At 30.0% G+C, this 13,872-nt stretch overlaps 2 protein-coding genes across 2 annotated transcripts in view; one reads left to right on the forward strand and one right to left on the reverse strand.

Moving 5' to 3' along the window:
- Window positions 1-4,077, forward strand: part of LOC108691986 — a 43,330-nt gene extending 39,253 nt beyond the window's left edge. The window contains exons 4-6 of the mRNA XM_018200050.1: window positions 487-620; window positions 3,182-3,407; window positions 3,681-4,077. Of these exons, the coding sequence (XP_018055539.1) occupies window positions 487-620; window positions 3,182-3,407; window positions 3,681-3,757 (437 nt within the window). The 3' untranslated portion in view covers window positions 3,758-4,077. The remainder of the gene's footprint in view (window positions 1-486; window positions 621-3,181; window positions 3,408-3,680) is intronic.
- A 421-nt stretch (window positions 4,078-4,498) lies between these two features.
- On the reverse strand, window positions 4,499-5,830 carry LOC108692017 (prefoldin subunit 5). Its single transcript, XM_018200100.1, has 2 exons — window positions 5,492-5,830; window positions 4,499-4,921 (listed from the first exon to the last, which is right to left on the reverse strand). Exons 1-2 carry the CDS (start codon window positions 5,706-5,708, stop codon window positions 4,644-4,646), a joined length of 495 nt encoding a protein of 164 aa, XP_018055589.1. The 5' UTR covers window positions 5,709-5,830; the 3' UTR covers window positions 4,499-4,643.
- Between the last annotated feature and the right edge of the window lie 8,042 nt (window positions 5,831-13,872).

A 13,872-nucleotide genomic window follows, 5' to 3' on the forward strand; every position in this document is an offset into this window, starting at 1 on the left:
AATTTGGTTGAAGAAAATTTAAATTAAGTCAAAACGTCCCTACATTGTTTGTTGAGAAATTATAAATATTAATGCTCTTTGAGATAGATTTTTTAATAAATTAGTTCGCATTTTGTGATCTAATTATAATATTTGCTTACAGCTGACTTTTCTATTATTTTTCATTCTTAGAATTACAAAAGTATTTTTACCTGCCTCAAAGGCAGAGATTCGTTACGCTGCTCGAATGTCGAGGTCAAATAACGTAAGAAGTATCATTCGCGATTTCTGCGCGGCATGTTCTTGAACACTACGAACAATGATCTCGAGCGAACTATCGTGGCGCTTTTGGTATCAAGGCTGTTTTTATAATCGGTAGCAAGCGGAGGAATCAGACATAACAATAGTCGAACGTACCCGTTACCTGCAACAAAAACTGCTATTCCAGCACCGTACAATCGCGTTCAGTTGTTACTGTAAGACGGTATAAGATATCTTGAATTTCAGGTCTACCGAACGGCGATCCGCAGCTGCGGGTCGAGAAGATGCAATATGCGGTAGGTGATATTGTACGTGGAAACTGCACGGTACCGTTGGGAAATCCTCCGGCTAACGTGACGTGGACTGTCAACGACATATCGGTAGGTTGATGAATGTGGAAAGCGTCGATAAATCCCCCTCAATTTTTCTCACTGACTCATAACAAACTACATAAATATTAATGCAACCCATGTCTTGTTTCCAGATAATACTGTTGCCACAAAATTTTTCCGCAGGTCCTTCGTCGAATGACAGTTCAATTTTTGTCTTCCTTAAAATTTTAAACAAACAATTATCTTTGACTATTTTATCGTTTAGAAAGAGTTTTTATCATATAACATTATATTTCGATAAATACGCATTTTTTTTTAATTTTTTGAAAATCGTATCGAATATTTGCGATAAATCAAATTTTTAATTTACAAGAGTATAACTGCTAAACGTAAAATGAAACGTAAAATGAAAAACTTAAAAACGTCCGAACTTATTTCAGTTATTTGGCATTTTAATAATTTTGGGATAAAAAATATTTTTTTGTATTTAACTCTATATAATTTATATTTCATGTAGATCAATTCGTCAAATATAACAGCAACAATAGTTTTATTTTCAAATATACTATTACATTATTTATTTGATATAGCGTTTCACTTCATAGCCTATTGTTTCTTTCTATGCTTGCCATTAATGACAATATTAATGTCAATTTGAAAGGTACTTCACGTCTGATTTTAACTTGTTTATTCTACTAACTTCAACTTTGCATTTACAAACATGTCTAACATGAAATATCCATAATCACATATTTTTAAATGTTTATGCACGATGAATAAAAATATTTTGCATTAAAATTCTATATTATCAAAGATTCTATGATAACTTTCTATAATATATGACTTTTCATTTAATAGGAGGAAGAAATTAAATTATTTTTAAAACTGACGTTAACGTACAATTGTTACATTTTCTCAGCATAAATTATCTTTCTGTTTACAATATGTTTACAATATGTTTTGCAAATTTCTGTGATAATTGCACAACAAATTTGTATTCATCTTAACTTCGCTATTTAACTTTGCGATGGTCATTTGAATGCTCAATTTCTAAAGTTGCTATTTCAGGATAAACGTAAACGACACTATTAAAATAATTTCCTTCGTTCTTATCCGTTATATACATTTATTTGAAAAAAAAGATGTATATAAATAGCATCTTTTAAGTTGATATAAATTATAACGTCATTATGACGTAATTATGTACTATTTAAGTACCAACTTAAGAGCTGAACACTTTCTCTATTTTTTGCTTCGCGTGCATGGAAATTTAATAGCTCTCGGAAAGCAACGGGAGAATCCCACCTTTCCATTAAAGAAAATTGCTTATACGTGATCGACTGCATTAAGTGTAAATGCAACGTCGCGGACGATCTTCGCGACGAGCACAGCTTGTCAGCTTAAGGGTCTCGAAGAAGCAGCGCTTGTTCTCGTGCGTATATATCCAGCCTGAGAAGTGCACAAGAACGTGGAATCATGGACACAAGAGGAAGCGCGACATCAATTCATGACGGTGCCATATAGGTGATATCGTGAAAATCGGTAAAATCATACACATACGCAATCGTCTGCGAACGCACGAAACGTTCCCGTTATGCTCGCGGATATACAGAGGCGATACAGGAAATTATAAAGACCTCTCTCTCTCTCTCTCTCTCTCTCTCTCTCTCTCTCTCTCTCTCTCTCTCTCTCTCTCTCACTCACTAATCCTCTTCCAGTGTCGGCGTACTCTGAATAACCTCCATTTAATCCGGAACTCTCACTTCGGTAGAGCGAGCCCGTAATCTGGCACGTTTTACGAGCATCCTAAGAATCCGATAAACATCATAGTTATAGCTATATGCGCCGCAAATCATTTATGGCTACCGAAGAAGGCGTGTTACCGCGTAAACGAGTGGCAATAAACGAGGAAGCAAGGATGAACTGGTACCCCAGTCATCGTATTCTTCCACAGGTTTTATTCGCCGTTGATATATCAAAGTGACTTGCCTAATTATCTATCTATATTTTCCCGATTAATTAATTTTTTATGATATCACTCGTCTTAATGACTTATTGATAAGACTATAAACGTTTCGAAAATTGAAATAGCGTTATCTATTATTGGATGATTATATTCCGCATGGTGGAACAAGAAAAACCGGGGAACTTCCTCGAGCACACGAGGGAATTCCTCTGAAATAATTGTTAATTTACTTGCAATAAGTACGCAGCTTAATTGCACAGTGGCTATGTCGTAAAGTGAACCAGCCCTCGACGTAGATCGCATAAAGCTAATTGATTTTAGAGACTCATAAATCATCGTATCCTTTTAACGCTTTTGCTCTGCTCGAAGAGGGCGGCATATCACCGCCACGTTTCGTTCATAATTGATGAGCGTATGAAAATCGACAGTTTTATGATCTTTGTGTTCGAGGTATTTTATGCGCCATTTAGCGAAAATTTTCAACTAGATTTTGTATACATGAAAAACTACCATTATGTGTCATCAATTATTTTTGCGAACATTTATTCAAAATTTTGAAGACAAAATTAAAAAGAAAATGAAGGAATGTAAAATTAAGATTTCAAAATTATTTATTGCTAAATAGTACTTTTTTTCATTGCAGGTGAACTCAAGTTTTATCACTCAGAAAGTTGATGACAGTCAACAGCACGTGATAATTGCTGGATTGGACTTCGAGACGATGCAGGATAGTTATAGCAACGGCAAACTAAAGATCATGTGTCATGCCAATGTCTTTCATTTATATAAAAAAATGGCTGAGGTATCTCTGAAGGAAGAACGTCCAAGATTGGCTTCCGTATTAGGAACACGGGAATCCTCTTACGTTGGTACGAGTTATGCCTTACATTTTTATTTTATCTTATAAAAGTAAATAAATTGAAAAAGTAAAGTTTGTGGGAAAAATTATTCTTTGTGGAAGAAAAGTTCGTGGAAAAACTTCTTTGTGGAAGAAAAGTTTAATATTCTTCAACATAACTAATTTAAAATCAAATTTGAACTATCATGACGTTATGATAAACTTTTCCCGTTTAAATAAGATCTTCTATATAAGATGTATCATGGTCTTCCGATTTATTTACATTACTTATTTTCTATTATAGGTAGCGCAGCCAAGAGCGCCGCAGAATACTTCTACATCACTGCCGTGACTGCACTGTTGCTATGTTGCCTGAGATAACATCAATGAGTTTACAATACATTTTACGCGCATGATTGTATCGAGATGAAGGGAATAAATCGTTTGTAAAATTTTGAAATTACTAAATGGGATAAAACTTGGGAAAGAGGAAATCTTTTGTTGAAATAAATACTAAGCGTATGTTATTCGTGTAAATAGGATAAAGGAAAAGATTTAGTGAATTATCTACGTGTACGCGATCTACGTCCGCCCCGCGGGTAGATTTGTAATCATGATAACATGTCGTATTATTATGTAATAGATCGACAAGATGTCGCGCCAAACTATCGACGACTTATTTGAATATTGTACCGTCTTTTCTATCCTCTGATAATGATTTTGATACCTCCTCTGTAACATTGTGGCAATCGCAATGTATCCTGTCATGGTTATAGGTAAACACTGTTATTGTTCATAAATAACATTTTATTTCAATGAAATATAAATAAACGATTCACCTTTGTTATTTCAATCTTTAGAATTAATCCTAACCTTCTTTTTAGCGTCTTATTTTTAATCTAAGTATTTAGTAAATTTAGTAATAGTTTATTAATAAATTATTACTTCGATCTTATGTAATTGTTAGAGTTGTAAGAAAAATGCTTAGTGAAGAATATGTTTTAAATTCCTAACGAGTATGTATTTCTGTACAAAAACTTATTGTGTATCGATTTATTGAATAGACAAAGTCGAATAAATGAAATACGACAGGGTGATATCAACAAAATTTATATGCCTTGATTGTACTTAATAAAACCATCTTATTGCTATTACATAGAATCAGTTGCATTCCTATGTAGTACCTCGAAACGATTGAATTTAATCAAGATTAGATGCAGATGATAACGAATTATTTATGAGAAACAAAAGATTATTAACTTGAAATCTATCGTTTTCCACGTGCATCCCAGTTTGAAGGTTGAATTCTCGCTTCTATTATATCCATCGTGGCTTCTCTCAGTTTAGTCCTTTCGATTCCAACTTGCTGAATCTTTTCCATTTGTTCGGTAACATATTCTACTTTTCTTTTGAAGTAGTCCTTTGCATCCTCGATTCTTTTTTCCGCATAATAACCAGTACCAATATCAACAATCACATTATTTGCATCTGCTAGTTTTCCAGTCACATACATAGAACCTGTCAACGGCACCAATATTTCACTACCTGTAAAACATAAAACATCTATAAAGAATGATCAATTATAATTATTCAAATCATTAATGCTGCATACAAGAACTATTTATTTATTCGATATAAATTTACTAAGCTTATAAGATTTACAAATTAAAAAGATTATATTTCCAAGGAATAAAAAACAGACTTAAAAGAAATAAAGTCTGATCTACAATATGTTCTTTGCTTTCTATTGCTTTCTTTTTTTTTCTTTTTATAATCGTTTTTATTGTCAACAATTGTGTTTCTAGTCTTTTTTAAAATTCGTTAACTTTTCTGATGGATAATAAAAAATAAAGAAGCAGGAAAAGGAAAAAAATGATAAAATGCAAAAAATAGAAAGCAAAGAATACATTTATCAATTAGGTTTAATAGAAATAAAATTTATAATAGCAATAGAAAACTGCCTTCAATCATATCTCTGTCTTTCGGAATTCGGAGCAGTATTTAAGCTTGCATTTACATTTCTTAACCGTGTTTCCTAACCTCAAAGAGGAACTTCATCGCAAAGTCACGAAACTATGTACGTGCGCTTTGGAAAGCGAAATTTGCATGACTCACCCTCAGTGTCCGACGTAATCTTCTCGAGGCAAGAGCCTGATTCCTGAAATCTGCTCTGCGCAATTTTTAACGTGTGCAAAGAGTCTTGGAACACTCCGAGTTCTTGGTCCAATTGCTGCTTGAACATCGTCAGCTGTTGGAGATTTAAATTCGGCAAAGTGGCCAAATTGATCACCTGCGATTGCGGCGACGACTTTACGGAGGCCTCCTGCGACATCCTGATACAAAATCGTTCCCGGGATGCAAGAGTTGTTCTCAATATTTTATCCGCCGATCCTAGAATCGTGTCGAACTCTCTAATTTCACCAAACACGGACAACGATAAACCGGACTAACCACCTCCGCTCGTCGATCTCAACTTGTCGAAACAGACACCAAGCGGCACCACAATGCAAGCGTGACGAGCCCGTCATCTCGCGAAAAGACCAGACATCATTAGGCAACGCAAAGAGTATTTGAAGTGAATATTTTTCAAATTATTATTCAAGTATTATCTCATATCCGTCATTATTCCTTATATTAGTTGTTTACATATAATATTACACATAAAATGAATAAATAAATATAAATTGCGATTATTATATTGTTGATATCGTTACCTTTGGTAATCAATGATTATCAACAATGGTATTTGAATCTGTTGATATATTCATTTACCTTTCGCGATTTGACTTACAATTAGCTGGTAACTTGAACGTCAAACATAAGATCATGAATGTTATATCAATAATAATCAAATTACGCAATATTTTAAACAAAAGATAGATACATTGTGGCTTTTTGTTACTTTTGAATTGTTTAGTTCTGCAGTCATTTACGTTTTATTCCGCATTCTTAATCCGCATTATTTCATTATATAATCAGAAACAAATTAATACGAACGCGACAGAATCATAAATATATAGAATACAGAAATTATAAATCACTATTTTATTTCATTTGATATCGTATTTTTTTAACTTGATGCTTAGAATTTACAGAACTTACAAAACTTACTTTATGAATTTGAATGTAATTTACTTATCTATTACTTATTTTGGATAAAAAAATGCAGAAAGATGTGAATAACGGAATTTATAGCAATTTACAAGTAACAAATAGCAACAATACATCAATCTTTTATTTAAAATATTGTGTGCATTGCGCGGATTTTATGTAATATAAAGTTATTACAAATTAATAATCACTCATTGTAATACAATTTAACTAAAATTATAAGATATTCAGCTGTGTGAATGCGTAATAAATCTAATTATAAGAAAAATAGCAAAAACCCGTACAACAAAGCCTATTCATCGGAGAATTAAAAATGTAAAAAATTTAAGAATATATTATTTTACTTACTCCGTAATATACATTAATATTTTAACGGTTATCGCACGGCCTTGGGAGGATTGGGGTTTGTTTTGAAGGGGCGCGGCAGAAAGCGGACGACACGTTATGATTACTTACGCAATTATTGTTAGTTACCGCGCAGTCATTCCACCATCGAGGTACCTACAGGTAGGTGTGCCGTTTTTCTTAACGCTTCTCTTTAATAAAACGTACTTCCGACAAATACTAGATAATACTAAACGTCATACTTCAGATTCCACAAATTTACTTAAAATATTAAGAAATAAGTCAGAGAAAATTTTTTTAAATATAATAAATACTAAATAACTATTTTATTTTTTTTTTTAATTTCAAATACGTATTTTGAATAAAATTGTTTTTAATACGATCGATCCCTGATTGATACTTTATTTTAAAAAATACATATAAGATAAGTGAAAATTTATAAAATATAATTAAGAAATAAGTCAGAAGAAGTTATTTAAAATAATAAATTCTAAATAACTCTTCTATCTTTTTTATTTTAAATATACATTTTAAATAACTTTACTTTTTAAATACAATTGAACCCTGTACATCAGTATTTGTTAATTGGATTTTATTTTAAGTGAAACAAAGTAAAATTTAATTAGTATTTCGTCGCGGAATTAATGAAATAATTTTTTATATTGATTTTCTCAGAACTCATCGTCAGTAGTTTAGTTTTAGCGGTGCGTTTGATGTGATTACCGTAATTACATCGTGATACATCGAAGAACATATTTGATATTAATTTTATTATTATTATTATAATTTTAAATATTTCATATCAATTAATGTACTGATAAAAGGCAAGAAGTAACAAATGATTTTTTTTTACATAATTGCTTACGAAAAGTTTTGACATCCCAAAATTATATCTCAATTTTTATTGCTCTCTTTGATTTATAATTAAATAAAGATTAACAAATAAATTATATATCCTTTAAATAAAGATAAATGCAAAAATTTATTTTAAATTATGAAACAATTTGAACTAAATAAATAATATATATATAAATAGCATTCACATTTATAGAGAGATATATAATTTAAATGTAATTTACCTGTTACTTTTCTCAGAATAAGAAAGCGAAATAAGGTGTGAATGACAGAATTAAATTCAAATGTATAATCACAATCTTATTAAAAATATTGTGTACATTGCACAGATTTTGTATAACATAAAAAGTTATTACAAATTAATAATTACTTATTGTACACACAATTTGTAATATCTAAGATAGGTGTAGATGAGATGTATGCGTATAAGAAAGCATAAATCGTGCGATAAATTCATCGGAAAATATATAAAAATGTAACAAATAGATGATTTTACTTATTTTATAATATGCGTTAATATTTCGATAATTAAATGATCGACGCGCGACTCGGGTTTGTTTTAGCACGATTGGGCGGGCAGACGGCGTGTCATGTTTACGCGTAGTTATTGCGCAGTCATTCCATTATCGACACTTTCATTACAGACAAGTAATCGTGTCGCGTATCGCTCTTCTTTACATTTCTTTTTAAAACATAATTGTGAAAAATGTCAGATATGGTATGAAATGCTGTATTTTATACTATGAATATTCATAGTATAAAATTACCAGCTCGCATGATTAATTATTCGTAAAGAGATCGAAATGACAATCATGTATCACGGACTAAATATTTCGTACTAAATATTTCATTCATTTGGAATTAAAATGCGGAAAACAGAAGTTATTATATATACTATTTCGCGACAATTATTTTCGTTTAACATAAAATTTTTCTCTCACTTGAGTAATAACTCTCGATTATACTTCGAACGGTATTACACGAGTCATAAAAAAGTAATTCTAATAAATATTCTCACGCAAATAACGCAATTTATGCGATTTCTATTTTCACAATTAATATAGTTTCTGTAATTAATAATTAATCTTTAATTAATTTTTCGTTTTCGTGCATTTTTCGTGATACGATAAAAAATTGAGTATAATTTTGAAACTATTTATCGGTAATAAAAGAAATATTTCTCTTTTTTTATTAATTTCTCATTCTATTGAAAAATCCAATTATATTTTATAGACATCGTAATAAGAGATTCAGCTCTTTTATCTGCTCTGAATTTATTTCGCATTTCTAAAAGTCATTGCATATAGTAATGTAGATAATTGTATAGTAATGTAAATAATAGCTATATATTACATTTTTTAGATATCTTCCCTTTTATGGGTACGACCTTATCGTGATAAGAGGATTCAGTACCCACAGGATATACACGAAAAGAACGATTTTTCTCAAGTAACTTAAACTTGAAAGATATTTAAACTTTAAAACTTGACAGATATTTGTGAGCTGTATGTGTGCATAATGAATTTATAAAGAAATAAAGCAACAACCGTACAATAAAATTTATTTGGCGAAAAATATTAAAAATATAACGAATAGATTATTTTACTTATTTTATAATATACGTTAATATTTCGACAGTTAGCTAGATGACATGTGGCCTTGAGATTGTTTTGACGCAGAAAGGCGAACGGGCGGATGGCGCGCCATGTTTACGCTCAGTCATGCAGTCATTCCATTACCGAGACTCATACAGGCAGGTAGATGTGCGCGTGCCGCTCTCCATTATATTATTCTTTTTGTATTAAGTACTGACAAATGCTAAATAATGCGAAATATATTTTATGAATACTCACAGTAACCACAGTATACGATTACTAGCTCGCACGATTACTTAACACAAAAGGATTGAGACAATATCATGTATCATAAAACAGATACCTTGGTTCATTCATTTGGAATTAAAACGGAATTTACTACTTTGCGACAATTACAGATAATAATTATGTTTGTTTAATGTAAAATTTTACGTCTTTATACTAGAATATAACTCTCAATTATACACTTCGAACAGTATTACATATTAATTATTAAAAAGCAACGTTAATAAAATTTCTCACGCAAATAAGGAATTCACGCGATTCCTTTTGTAACAAATAGTTTCTGTAATTAATAATTTAATTAATTTTTCGTTTTAGTGCATCTTTCATATGATTTGTATAAGAAATTAAGCGTAATTTTGGAACTATTTGTCGGTAATAAAAGAAATTCTTTTTTTTTTTTGTTAATCTCTAGCTCATTCCATGACTCTAATAATCATATCTTGCAGACATCGTAATAAGAGATTTAGTTTTTTTATCTGCTGTGAATTTATTTCGCAATGGTGACATGTGATATTGATATCCATTTCTATAAGTTAACCGACAATTGTAATAGAAAATAATATATTATATTTTTCAAATAATGTTTTCTCTCTTACACCTTGATGTGATGAGAGAGTTCAGTACCCAAAGGATATTTAAACAAAAAGAATTTTCTCAAGTATCTAAAAATTTTCGGATTTATCCGAATGATATATCTAGATAAAGTTTTAGATACTTGAGTAAAATAGTTCTCTTCGTGTAAAAATCCAACGGGGAAGCTAACGTACTCGTCGCCGATTAAATTGAAAGTAAACGAATCGCAAGTTCGTCGAGTCGCGCGTTTACTTCGGGAATACCGTTCAAGTTATCGTACTAAGTTATGAACTTTTCACAAAACTCATTCGATGGCATTCCAGTTTGACGATGAAATCATATTTTCGATGATTCGACAGGAAAGCGGAACTCTTATTGAGACGTGTTGAGATGTTCTGCAACACTCTCACGCCAATGTGCTCCGGGCACGAGGTGATACCGGACTGTTGCTGTCGCTAATTGAGGACACGCTCTATCTGTCGGCAAACGGTTCGGCCCTTAGCGGTAAGAAGCGATCGATTGACTCGGATTCGTCTCGGCTTGTATTTGATAACTCAAGTTATACAGTTGTTATAACATATAACGATTATATAACGACTTACAGAATTCCGTTGGTGAGTCGCCCAAAAAAAAAGTTATATAACTCTGATCAGGGCGCTCATTTCTCTGCGTTTATCTACCAGCATCTGAATGATTCTCATGCTTATAAAATGACTTGGTCAGAGTCTAGTTCTAGTAGTTTTTTTAAACTAGCTCGTAACAAGAGATTGGATTCCATTTCCTAAATTATCTAGATTGTTAGACTCGGCAATGAGTACTAACTTTTCTCTTATTAGAAGCGCTTGTCACATCTATTAGTCTATATCTTCTTGGAATCGCTCGTGGTCCAATATCACTTGTGTCTCACTAGAACTAGTAGTTTGAGCGCATTGAGTCCATGTTAAACGTGATGTCGGCGTAAATCAAAGGTGACGGACTCGATACGATCGATTTCATTTTCTTTTGTGTGAGACTTAACTCTTGTTCGACATTCATTATGTATTTCGCAAATACTTGTCGACGTATGATGTTGATCGATTGAAATGACAATCTTATCATGGGTTTTGTAAGCGTGGAGTGCTGCAGTATCGCGCGAAAGCCTTTTGTAAATGAATAATCCGCGCGCGTTTGTAGTATATTATTTGCGAGTATTTTACGCGAGTGTCCTGTGCGAGAGTATGTCAACCCGATTCTGAGAGGAGGAAATCTAGGAGAGGCATCGGGCATCGGCGGAGCAACCTTGCGATAAATATCATTTTTTACATACATTATTATTTTTCTTCTGTTTATTCTTGAGTCGTTTTATTTTAATGATTTGAAAAGGATTTGAAAATGATAATTAGAAAATGATAATTAGAAAAAAAGAATTATTTTAAAGTTATTTTGAAATTTTATAAGTATCATATGTATTTAAAAATATATAATTAATTATTTTTATGAACATAACTGAATAGTGAATTAAAAAATTCGATGCTTGTAAAAATTATATATTTAAAAAATTATATAATTATTTTCAAGAGAACTTTGCATTTAGCAAATATTTCTTAAAATATTGATTGATTTTTTGCTCTGTTTTAATTTAAATTTTATATTCTTTTTGTTACAGAATCATCGTAGCAACGTTACTGTTGTGCATCGGGTTGGTGAGTGATAAATAAATGTTTTTATTGGGGTAACGGATATGTGGTAATTTCATTAACATACTATATATATCTATAAATGTATATATGCATTAATTTAATAAAAATATATGGATAAATATATGTATAGCATTCCAAACATTGTCTTAAAATGTGAATAAGTTAGAATAGATTAGGATAAACTTAATCTTGAATGCCTTCTTATTATTCATTATATTGTGCATGCACAATATAATGAATAATAAGTTAAATTTATATAATGTCACGTTACATCCAGTTTGAATTATTTCTAATTATTCCTATATGTCGTCACTCTTACACAATATCTCATTAATTTACCTATAAGAACAGAGTAAAATTATTTAACTCAGGAAGATTATTCAATTTTGTTTACTAATTGTAAATTCGTACGTTAAATACCTTAATGTGAATGCTTTGATACGAAATAATTCAAGGTCTGTTTGATACTTGATAGTAATTCGAGCTCAGAAAATATAATAATAAAAAATAGATAATTTCGATGTTTTTTAACATGTTTTATACAATATTAAAATAATACATTTTGACTAGAGATGTAAACGACGGAAAAATACTAGAATTTTAAAGTAAAAAACTGAGAAATTAATAATTTTTTTCGTTCGATTTTGACAGTTTTTTACTTGGATATTTTTTTAGGTCATTTAATGATTTTTTTAAGTCTGTTCACATTACTTAAAATCCCCTAAAATTTTTGCATTTAAAGTGATATGATGAGAAAAATAGATTTAGACGTTGAAAAAAGAGAAAACACACATGCTGAATGCAAAGCAACGCAAACAGATCTATTAACCTATTATCAACTCAAGAATTATCAAAAATTGCAACAACCAATAATATATATTTCCTTCGATATAAAATTATAAAGACAAAAGTATTAAAAAGTATCGAAATAACAAAAAAAATGAATTCTATTTCTTTTTCTACATATTTCTATATATTCTTCTACATGAATTCTATATTTTTCATGAATTTTATATAATTTGATAAAATACCGTTTTTTACAGTAAAAAATTAATTTTTTACTTGAGTTTTCTCTGAAGTCAAAAATATCATTTTTTTACATCTCTAACCTTGACACACTTAGAAATAAAAATAAAAGAAAATAAATATTTGTTTTTTTTAAATATGAAATACATAAAATTAAAAGATATAAAGTTTATATAAAATAATAATTAGAAGAAATGAAATTGTTATTTATGAATAACATAACATGGAAAAGCGTTTGTTACAGTATAACAAACAAATATTTTATTAATTTTCCTATTTATCCAATTCCCATATTCATTCAAGATTAAATTTTATACAAATTACAGAAAAATAATATCTACATACACATATATGTGCTATTTTTTAGAAAATTCTTTCTATTATTTCACACTTATTTGTACATGTTATTAATGAAACAATAACGAAAATTTTGATGTAGCGCATAATTTATTGATCTCGCTTTTCTATAAAAGACATTTTATAATTATTAATTATTATTGTTTATTTTAATGCACTGACTTTAGCCTGATCTTTTATAACTTATCCATATGTAGTAATTGAATTGTGTACAGGTTAAAGTAATGACATGATGTAAGATCTAATATACATTTTATCAAGAAATAGAAAAATTTAATTTATTAATTATTTTAATTAATTAATTTTTAATTATTTTAAAAATGTATAATAATTTATAATTTTAATTATTTTAAAAATGATTCTAATAATTCATAAAGTACGATAGGGATAGACATATTTATTGATGTGAGAGAAAATTATTCTTTCGGATCTTACATCACTCATCTGAATTTCTCATCTTTGCATGTTCTGAGATGAAATTCAGCAATGAATCGTTTATCATTAAAATATGATCCTTGAATTTTATCGAATGATATCGATGTAGTAATTTTTAGCTATTTATTTTTAAATTAAAGTTTTGTTGATTATATTATAAAATTTATATTAAGAAATTTAAGTTTCATAATATTCGAGATTTTTGAAATCAAAATGTTTTTGACATGAAGATTTT

The sequence above is a fragment of the Atta colombica genome, unplaced genomic scaffold, assembly GCF_001594045.1.
Source record: "Atta colombica isolate Treedump-2 unplaced genomic scaffold, Acol1.0 scaffold107, whole genome shotgun sequence".
NCBI classification, from domain to species: Eukaryota; Metazoa; Arthropoda; class Insecta; order Hymenoptera; family Formicidae; genus Atta; species Atta colombica.

What these genes read in the sequence shown, in the direction of transcription:
- LOC108692017 (XM_018200100.1), bottom strand. Translation starts at nt 5,708, where the DNA reads ATGTCGCAGGAGGCCTCCGTAAAGTCGTCGCCGCAATCGCAGGTGATC. An exon ending in GATTACGTCGGACACTGAGG is followed by an intron (nt 4,922 to 5,491) that starts GTGAGTCATGCA and finishes TATGTTTTACAG; the next exon opens with GTAGTGAAATATTGGTGCCG.